This window comes from Hyperolius riggenbachi, chromosome 4 (genome assembly GCF_040937935.1).
Source record: "Hyperolius riggenbachi isolate aHypRig1 chromosome 4, aHypRig1.pri, whole genome shotgun sequence".
Taxonomy (NCBI): Eukaryota; Metazoa; Chordata; class Amphibia; order Anura; family Hyperoliidae; genus Hyperolius; species Hyperolius riggenbachi.
Genome location: NC_090649.1, coordinates 162,930,425 through 162,941,634, shown reverse-complemented (window position 1 = coordinate 162,941,634; position 11,210 = coordinate 162,930,425). Strand labels below are relative to the sequence as shown.

The window sequence follows — 11,210 nt, the reverse complement described above, 5'->3', positions numbered from 1 at the left end:
TTATATGGATTTCTGCACAAATTGGTAATAAAATGTGATCTGATCTTCATCAATAGACAATCACAGTCTGCTTAAACTAATACCACACAAATAATTAAAATGTTTCTATGTTTTTATTAAACACACCATGTAAACATTCACAGTGCAGGTGGAAAAAGTATGTTAAACCCTAGACTAACGACATCTCCAAGAGCTAATTGGACTGAGGTGTTAGCCAGCTGGAGTCCAATCAATTAGATGAGATTGAAGGTGTTGGTTACAGCTTCCCTATAAAAAACACACACAAGTTTTGGGTCTGCTTTTCCCAAGAAATATTGCCTGATGTGAATGATGCCTCGCACAAAAGAGCTCTCAGAAGACAAACAATTAAGAATTGTTGACTTGCATAAAGCTGGAAAGGATTATAAAAGTATCTCCAAAAGCCTTGCTGTTCATCAGTCCACGGTAAGACAAATTTGGTCTATAAATGGAGAAAGGTCAGCACTGTTGCTACTCTCCCTAGGAGTGGCTGTCCTGTAAAGATGACTGCAAGAGCACAGTGCAGAATGCTCAAAGAGGTGAAGAAGAATCCTAATGTCAGCGAAAGACTTTCAAAAGTCTCTTGACATATGCTAACATCCCTGTTAGCGAATCTATCTATATATATAATAGACTAAGTGCCTCAACCTTCAAACAAGAAGAAGAAGTACTTTGCATGAGAAAATTTATGCGTGCTCAAACACCAAGTTTAAGGCCTCTTTTCCACGGACTGTTGAGCTGTGTGCTCAGCAAGCAGTTATCAGGCAGCAGTGAGCAGATACCAGGCAGCAACAAGCAGTTGCCAGGCAGCAGCGAGCAGTTACCAGGCAGCAGCAAGCAGTTACCAGGCAGCAGCAAGCAGTTACCAGGCAGCAGCAAGCAGTTACCAGGCAGCAGCAAGCAGTTACCAGGCAGCAGCAAGCAGTTACCAGGCAGCAGCAAGCAGTTACCAGGCAGCAGCAAGCAGTTACCAGGCAGCAGCAAGCAGTTACCAGGCAGCAGCGAGCAGTTACCAGGCAGCAGCGAGCAGTTACCAGGCAGCAGCGAGCAGTTACCAGACAGCAGTGAGCAGTTACCAGGCAGCAGTGAGCAGTTGTGAGAGTTTGAGAGCCATTTCACTGCCTATTCACAGTCCATGGAAAAGAGGCCTTACCCTAGCAAGTCTGACATTGCAAATCTGGGCTAATTGGCTAATTATGAGGCAATGCTCATGCAAATGCATGCACAAACCAATACCACAAAGCAGTCACCCTGCTACATGCTACATGCTACATTAGCACTATCCGGCTTAGTGCACACCAGAGCGGTTTGGCAGCGTTTTGCGATCCACTTGCGGCTGCGGATACGCTTGGGTAATGTATTTCAATGGGCTGGTGCACACCAGAGTGGGAGGCGTTTTGCTAAAACGCATACTCCCGAGGTGAGGCATTTTTTGGATTGCGGAGGCGTTTCTGCCTCCAATGTAAAGTATAGGAAAAACGCAAACCGCTCTGAAAAACGGCAGTTCAGAGCGGTTTTGCAGGCGTTTTTGTTACAGAAGCTGTTCAGTAACAGCTTTACTGTAACAATAAATGAAATCTACTACACAAAAAACGCTTTACAAAACCGCAAAATGCTAGGTGAAATGCTACAGAAAAATAAGAAAAAGCGTTTCAAAATCTGCTAGCATTTTGCGGATCTGCTAGCAGTTTTTGGTGTGCTCCAGGCCTCCAGGAGCGCCACGGGGAGGATTCCCAATGCCCCCTTTTATACAACTGGGGTCCCAGGCTCTCTCACTGCCTGGAAACCACAGCGGCACCCCGGAGGGGGAGGCTGGATGGCGTGGACGACCCCCCCCAAGTGTGGCCAGCGCCGGGGAGAGCCGTCTGCACCCACCTCCCAATATTAAAAACAGGCACTTACCTTAACGTCCATTGCGTTCTGCTACATGCGCATTAATTTGGGGGCACCACATGAGAAAGGAGAGAAGCATGGGTCACCCCGAGCTTTAGAGCTCAGGGCTGGCTCACATACAGCACTCCAGAGGGGGGGGGGGGGGGGGGGGGAGGACAGGTGCACTCACTCCAGGGTTCACACCACCGGAGCAAGCCATCCACCACCTGCCTCCAAAGAATACAAACTGCACAAAATGCTTTCCATGAGAAAATTAATGCGCATGTAGCAGAACCCAATGGACGTTAAGGTAAGTGGCTGTTTTTAATATTAGGAGTTGGGTGCAGACGGCTCTCCCCAGTGCTGGCCACGCTTGGCGGGGGGGGGGGGGCGGCTGCGCCACCCAGCCTCCCACTCCGGGGTGGCGCTGTGGTTCCCAGGCAGCGAGAGAGCACTTTGCAGTATTGGTTTTTTGACCCTGCATAGTTTGTCATGCGAAAGCAAATGCATATTTGCATGAGCATTGCCTCATGAATAGCCAATTAGGCCAGATTTGGAAAGCCAGACTTGCTAGGGTTAAACTTTGTGTTTGAGCACGCAAAATTTTTCTCATGGAAAGCATTTTTTGCAGTTGTATCCTTTGGAGGCAGGTGGTGGATGGCTTGCTCTGGTGGTGTGAGCCCTGGAGTGAGTTGTCTGCGCCTGTCCTCCCCCCACCCCGGAGTGTTGTATGTGAGCCATCCCTGAGCTCTAAAGCTCGGGGTGACCCATGCTTCACTCCTTTCTCATGTGGTGCCCCCAAGTTAATGTGCATGTTGCAGAACGCAATGGACGTTAAGGTAAGTGCCTGTTTTTAATATTGGGAGGTGGGTGCGGATGGCTCTCCCCGGCGCTGACCACACTTTGGGGGTGCAGCTGCGCCACCCAGCCTCCCCCTCCGGGGTGCCGCTGTGGTTCCCAGGCAGTAAGAGAGCCTGGGACCCCGCAGTCCCCCGGTTGTATGGGGGCATTCGGAATCCTCCCCGTGGCGCTCCTGGATAGTGCTAATGTAGCATGAACTAATACCCGCAGGGCGATCGCTTTGCGGTATTGGTTTTTAGACCCTGCATAGTTTGGCATGCGAAAGCAAATGCATATTTGCATGAGCATTGCCTCATGAATAGCCAATTAGGCCGGATTTGCAAAGCCAGACTTGCTAGGGTTAAACTTGGTGTTTGAGCACGCATACATTTTCTCATGGAAAGCCTACTTCTTCTTGCTTCAAGGTTGAGGCACGTACTCTATTAGATAGATAGATGCGGCGTATGCTACGACGCGGGTTGGCTAGTGATACATAAAACACTAAACAAGAATGAAGTTCATGGGAGGATACCACAGAGGAAGCCACTGCTGTCCAAAAAAAAAAAAAACATTGCTGCACATTTAAAGTTTGCAGAAGAGCACCTGGATGTCCCACAGCAGTACTGGCAAAATATTTTGTGGACAGACAAAAAAAAAACTCATCCCAAATGTGAAGTATGGTGGTGGGGGCATCATAGTTTGGGGCTGCTTTGCTGCGTCTGGGCCTGCATGGATTGCTATCATAGAAGGAAAAATGAATTCCCAAGTTTATCAAGACATTTTGCAGGACAACTTAAGGCCAGGTGAAGCTCAGCAGAAAATGAGTGTTGCAACAGGACAATGACTCAAGCATAGAAGTAAATCAACAACAGAATTGCTTAAATAGAAGAAAATATGCCTTCTGGAGTGGCCCAGTGGGAGTCCTGATCTCAACCTTATTGAGATGCTGAGGCATGTCCTTTAGAAAACGATTTACACCAGACATCCCAAGAAATTGATGAACTGAAACAGTAAAGAGGAATGGTCAAGAATTACTCCTGACCGTTGTGTACGTCTGATTTGCAACTACAGGAAACGTTTGGTTGAAGTTATTGCTGCCAAAGGAGGGTCAACCAGTTATTAACTCCAAGGGTTCACATACTTTTTCCACCTGCACTGTGAATGTTTACATGGTGTGTTCAATTAAAAACATAGAAACATTTAATTATTTGTGTGGTATGTATTAGTTTAAGCAGACAGTGATTGTCTATAGTTGTGACTTAGATGAAGATCAGATCACATTTTATGACCAATTTGTGCACAAATCCATATAATTCCAAAGGGTTCACATACTTTTTATTGCTACTATATATGATCACCTCTTAGGATTTATTTGCATCTGTTACCCCAGTGACTTGTAACTTAGTACTGTTTGTGGGAGTGATTACAAGTGTATACTACATACATTGGACAACATTGCAAATAATTTGTCATTCTAATGTTTGTTATAGCCCACAAACAATATATATATATATATATATATATATATATATATATATATATACCTATCTATATATATATATTTATATATATACACATATCTATATATATCTATCTATCTATATACATATATATATATATATATATATATATATATATATATATATATATATATATATATTTATATTGTATTGTTGTGCGAGGACCTTAATGCTTTTAATTAACTGAAAATACCCACCAAGCTCTTTAATGCATAATTAATCACCGTCTAAAATTCATGGCTTGTTATAATGAATTGACTGACAAACACAAGTACTGCCTGAACCCATTAAAATTACTCCATAAGTACATGCATTGGCGGTAGGGAATGCACTGGTTTAGACAGTGCTGTAACCAAAGGGTCAGTATTACAACCACAAAGCACGTCAATTATGGAAATCACCTATATTTCCCCCATGATATATGTACTATACCAGGCTTTCTCAACCAGGGTTCCCTGGAACCCCAGGGTTCCTTGAGGACTCTGCAGGGGTTCCTTGGCATTTTACCCCATCGTGGGGAAAGTATAATAGAGCACACTATAATAGGTGGTACTGTAACAAGAAGCACTAAATTGGGGGGTCAGGAGACAGTATAATGAGTGGCAGTGTAGTAGGGGTAGTGAAATTAGCAGCCTAACCTACTTAAAGACCATGCCTCCTGAAAAATAAATGTAGGGGTTCCTCGGACCAAAAAATTGTTTGCAGGGGTTCCTTGAGATCCAAAAGTTATTTACAGGGCTCCTCCAAGGTAAAAAGGTTGAGAAAGGCTGTACTATACTGTATATAACATCAATGGAAAATAGCCCATGTCTCTTGTGAAGCCATATTAAACGATTTTCATCACAAAATGAACAAAAGCACACAGTATAAATATTACTAAAACATTTTATGTACAGTGGTAAAAAGAATTAAACATCACAGTATTCTGTATTAGAATTTACATACAAGGCCTTTAACCTAACATGGAAATTTAACAGTGATGGGTCTCCAGTTGAAAACTTCTAATGGTATTTTATTCCAAGAGGACAGTAATGTCCATGTTGCTGGGCCCCAAAACTGAAACTCGATTGCAATCACAAACTTAGTTCTGAAGTTGCTTACTTACCATACAATCTTGTATGTCTAATCTTACCCCATCTACATAGTATAACTGACTTCCTACAGTATCTATTTAATGTATCGTCAGACAGCTTACCCTTCCATGACACAGATTTTGTAAAACTGGACGATACTGTACAATCAAGATTGTATACCTGTAGTTGATGGACATGACAATAGAGCTACAGTCTATCAAACTGCAATGTCAGAAATAACTGGGTTGGTGGTGGTTGGGGTTCCTTTTTGTTTGCCAGAGCTACATGAACATGGGCATCAGGGCTGCCACTTAAGTCTCCTCGCTCAGCATAGTTTTCTATGCCTATCAATCAACAGTCTCCATTCACGTTTAGTGAATACTCCGCCAACAATATTTCCAAGCAAGGAAGGAGGGAGCAGTGCAAAATCCTCCACTGCTACTTTCTAAAGTGTAATATATACGCAGGAAAAAGATTTAAAAAGCTGACAATCTCAAATGGCTTCTTTTTTTTTTTTTTTTTTTTGCAACTTTGGCAACAGCACTTTGTGTAATCCGTTACGAGTACTGTTGCTGCGAGGGTCCAGTAGCTCTATCCTTTCTGGATGAGTAATTTGCAACATAGAGCAGGAGCCTTTGCTGCTTACTCATTGTCAGCACCTCCACCTTTGCCTCTGTGCACCTAATTACTTGTGCAACAAGGTGGGTGTCTTATAAGGTAAAGTGCTGATAACATCTGCACAGATGTTATAAGGAGTGCAGGGACGCAATTTCCAGGGAAGGAGAGGAAAGGAAGTCCTTACTTGGAGGTGGTAAAATTAGTCTCTCATTGGCAGTCACTCATTGACCAATTAAAATTGCATGTGTGTATGCACCTTAAGCAATGGTTGATTACCTGACAGCCTGATTAAGGGCCGGTTCACATGGACGCTTGGCGGCGATTACCGTGGGCATTTGATACAATTCTCCCATTCAAGTGAATAGGAGCTTTATATCGGCAGTTTACACAAACGCGGTGTTCCAATCCTGATTTTTCCCCCGTTGTTCTAGGCGACCCTGGAAGCCGCATGCAATTAACCACCGCATCTTCATGTCCCTCTGCGGGGACGAAAAACGCTGACACCGCCGATCGCCGCTGCAAGCCCGCGCAAGCTCCCAAACGAGATGCTGCTTAACGGGATGCTGGAAGATATCCGTCTGAACCGGCCCCAATTAGTGAAGCTGACAGAAAGTGATCACTAACCTTCTAAACCCAATTAGTCCTATGCAAAGTTGCAGTTCAGCCCAGAGGAGTTCTGCTGATTGAGGAGCAAAAAGACCGCCTAGTTGAATTAAACTTCACATCACTACTTCAGGGCACAGAGATGGCTTCTCTGTGTTATGCCAAGCTTAGTGTGCCACAACACTTCTCTACTTCTGTACTGCTCTACAAGGTTATATATTATTACAGGATTTAGGTGTTTTATTACGAGTTAATTGACAGCACAGTGTACTGAAACAAATTGGCAAATTTAATCTTGAAGTGAATGGGAATTCTATCAAAAAAATAAATAAATAAGCCAAATACTTGCCTAAGGTGATGGAAGGCTCTGGGTCCTGTAGAGCCTTCCCGCTCCTCTCTCGGTCCCCGTCCCAATCCTGGCTCCAAGTTAGCAGTATTCGACCAGTATGGTCAACTACTGCTCGCTCCGCCACGGAAGGAGGCTTCAGAAAGTAAAGACTTTCCGAAGCCTCCCAAGTGCTCCCGAAGATGGCCGCTCCATACTGCACATGTGTGAGCACGCTCTCTCAGTATGGAGCAGTCTGTTTTCGGGAGGACTTGGCTCCCAAAGACTTCCAGCAGGGGATTCAAACCGAGGAGCTGTCGCTGCAATGAGGGCACTGGGAGAGGAGAGGGAATGCTTTAAGCACAGTTCCCCAACCCTCTCCTCAGGGCCCACCAACAGTACATATTTTGCAGGAAACCACAAACATTCACAGGTGAGGTAATTAGTGTCTCAGCAGAGCTGATTACCTTCCTGTGTGGATTTTCACAAAACATGCACTGTTGATGGGCCTTGAGGACAGGGTTGGGGAACACTGCTCTATAGGACCCAGAACCTTGCCTCTCCTTAGGTAAGTATCTGGCTTATTTATTTATTTATTTATTTTTGTTTAAGTAATTCCCATTACCTTTAAATTACTGTCATTATATAATTTATATACGGTAATCTGCATAACTTTCATTTCAATGTGTAGCAGATGAGATGACTCCCAGGTAACTGTACTCTCCCAGTAGCCTGAGATTGGCGTCACCAGCTTGCTACAAGTCTAAAACCAATACGGAAAGCAAAGCAACCCAAAACTGCAGCTCACACTTCTTTTAGTTAGAACCCTGAAAGCAGATTTCTGAATGGTTGCTGTGCATTACTACACATACCCACTGAATAAACCTGTAATGAACAATCTAGATTGTGAGCTCCTTCTGAGACAGGGAGAACAATGAATTGTATGTGCACTTTTCAGCATGGTCTAGAATTTTAACTTAGCACAATATGGCATCACACAATGTGAAGGTCGCTTCTGGCAAAATGTAACTACAGGTTTAAATCCGGCTTTATTCTAAGAATGTACCTGGCTCCTATACAGATTGCAAGTGATCAACGATCTTGCAGTTGTGAGAAATGCCATGTAATATGCCTCCATTGTATCTGTTTTGGTGCATTTATGCATAATATATACACCTTTGCACAGTCCATTATACAGTAGAGTCCCAGTTATCCAGAACTCAAGTATCAACCAACCAGAACAAATTGCCGGCAGTACACACAGTGGTGAAGGCCAACTTAGGCTTTTAGTGGGCTCTGCTGTGCTTAAAGACTGCATCCCACGGCTCCCACCAAGGTTAATATACTTTCTATTCCTGTATTAAAACATTTCATACAGCGTTCATGGTATGTATATAGAGCGGGATCTTGTATTGAATTAACTAGGCCTATTTTCAACTTCAAGTCTCAAGCAACTACGGTAGAAAGCACACTTATTCGGCATCAGCCGATCCCTATTGGTGCCGGATAACTGAGACTCTACTGTATTCAGATGCAGCTGTTTGGCACTGTTAGGCTCGAGTTGCACAGCAAAAATAAATAGAAAATAGTCTCATTCCATACAAATGTATGGTGTGTATGCTAAGCTATTGCTGTCAGCAGTCCACCTATATAATAAGGTGTGTGTTATTGTGTTTCGCTTATCTATTGTTACATTGAAGTAAATTGTTTCATATCAGGTATATTTATCAGTTTTGGGGCAAAACAACATGGTCACATTTAACCAGACACTATACCATTATCTCTTGGTGACTTTTTTAAGCTAATAAATATGGCTGCCTCAAAGTACTAATAGATTTCCAATGATGCAAATGCATCATTTATTCCACATTAAAACGCTTTAATTATTGCTAAAATACACCTTTACTATATGAAGTTCCTATTAATAACATACTTGTACATTTACTCATGGACATTCACTATTTCATTCACTGCCCATGAAACATTTAAGGAAAATCCATCACCTCCTCAGCACTGGCCTACAGCTGAGGTTTACATGGTCCATACACAGCTTGGCTTTTCACAGTCCATAACAACGATATTCATGGTCTTCTTCTGCAAATAGCTCCCATCAGTTTAAACATTGTCTATAAAAGGAATAGGGGTATGGTGAGTGACAAGCGGGGAGCAGCGACGTCCTCCGTACAGCACTCTCATGTCAAGAGATTGGACAGCTTAACCAACATGAACCTTCCCAACAGAAGAGACTGGAGCTTGTGTTCCCTTTTATGTCCCTATGCACAGTGGTGCTACTGTAGTGCAAATCTCGCAGTAAAGAAATGAAGGAAGAGCATTGGAGTCTACACATTGGTTTCCAGGGCAAGTAAACGTCCCATACGCTCCATATTCTTTTCAATTGTAGCTCGACATGTAATTTCTTTAGCACATTCCATGGGAAACCAGCCTCTTTCTCCGTCCCGAAGCCTTTCTCCTTCATACCATCCTGCAGAGAAAAAGTAAAGGAAGCCACAGTCAGTACATGTAAGGATTAAAATAAAATCTCCTGTTACACATATTACCATGTACCTGCAAGAAGTGATGTAGCAGCGAATCATGGGGACCCCCAGCAAAACTTTGGGGTCCCCAATGTTCACACCCCTTCCCTTGCCAACCCCTGGTGATCCTCACAGATGGGTTATTATAATCTGATAAAAATTACTGCTGCCAAGAGCATGCCTAATTGACGATGCAACCAATTTCGGGCCAAAATTGGTCACATGTATCAATATATATATATGCTGTATACTGACCTACACTTGTGAGTGCACTTCTGATTTTAACTTTGTATTAAAACGTTTGGTACGCTATGATTGCTGCTCTTTTCTTTGAGGTGTATTCCCAACCAACTGCAAGAGTCTAACAACTGATGGATGTTATACAAAGCTTGAATATAGAGGTATCTGGTAAGCCTTGCATGGAGTGATCACCCTCACCAGACATAGGAAATGAGTTATTACATTGTAAACCTGGAATAGTGGTGGTTTTGTACTACTGAAGTAATGCACCATTGTTAGCATGTTTTTTTTTTTTAAACTCCGCCATTGCAGGAAACTGAGAAGTCACGGGAATATTCACCATCTGTTGCACAGTGGAGGACATATTTGTGTAATCTTTGGTATCTATTATTGAACTACAGCACACCCACAATTAAAGGGACCCTGAGCGGTAGGTAAAATAAAAAATGTCACTTACCTGGGGCTTCCTCCAGCCCACCGTAGGCCGACCAAGGTCCCCGGTGTCCTCCTGGCTCCTCTTTGGGTCCTGCTGGCGGCTCCATTACTGGGCCGACACTTCCTAAATCTGGACGCTCAGCGTCATCAAACCGACCGCTACGCGTCATCATGGCAGCCGGCGTGACAGTCCTGCACATGTGCGGGTTTCTAATTATGAACCACGCATGTGCAGGACTGTCACGCCGGCCACCATGATGACGCGTAGCGGCCTGGCGTGATGACGCGGAGCGCCCAGCCCGAGTGTCGCCGGTAATGGAGCTGCAAGCGGGACCCGGAGAGCAGCCAGGACGCCACGGGACCTCGCAGCCTACGGTGGGCTGGAGGAAGCATTAGGTAAATGAAATTTTTGATTTTACCTACTGTTCAGGGTCATTTTAAAGGAGTTCTTTCGCGATAAAAGTAGGCAGTTAAAAAATGTGACAGATGACAGGTTTTGGGCCAGTCCATCTTTTTAAGGGGGATTCTCAGGGCTTTCTTTGTTTTCAACAGCATTTCCTGAACAACAGTTGCAAAATTTAACTGACATAATAGTGTGCAAGTGATTAGGGAGGCCGGCTGGTATCTTGCTATTTTGGCAGTTAAACTGTTGTTCAGGAAATGCTGTTGAAAACAAAGAAAGCCCTGAGAATCCCCCTTAAAAAGATGGACTGGCCCAAAACCTGTCATCTGTCACATTTTTTAACTGCCTACTTTTTTCGTGAAATAACCCCTTTAAGTACTGAACTGTATATATAGCAGTTATAGGGTGCAGCAGAGTGTGTGTGGAGGACTGTTCCTGCATTAGGTTAGTGCTGCTGGAATTTGAAAATAAATATATATATATATATATATATATATATATATATATATATATATATATATATATATATATATATATATATATATATATATATATACATATACATACATATATATATATACATACATACATATATATACATACATATATATACATACATATATATACATACATATATATATATATATATATATATACATATACAGTGGTGTGAAAAACTATTTGCCCCCTTCCTGATTTCTTATTCTTTTGCATGTTTGTCACACTTAA

The 11,210-nt window shown here is 43.0% G+C and overlaps 1 protein-coding gene across 1 annotated transcript in view; it reads right to left on the bottom strand.

Moving 5' to 3' along the window:
- Window positions 1-5,117: 5,117 nt before the first annotated feature.
- ARHGEF26 (Rho guanine nucleotide exchange factor 26) overlaps window positions 5,118-11,210 on the bottom strand; it is a 189,653-nt gene continuing 183,560 nt past the window's right edge. The window contains exon 15 of the mRNA XM_068280907.1: window positions 5,118-9,351. Within this exon, the coding sequence (XP_068137008.1) occupies window positions 9,209-9,351 (143 nt within the window). The 3' untranslated portion in view covers window positions 5,118-9,208. The remainder of the gene's footprint in view (window positions 9,352-11,210) is intronic.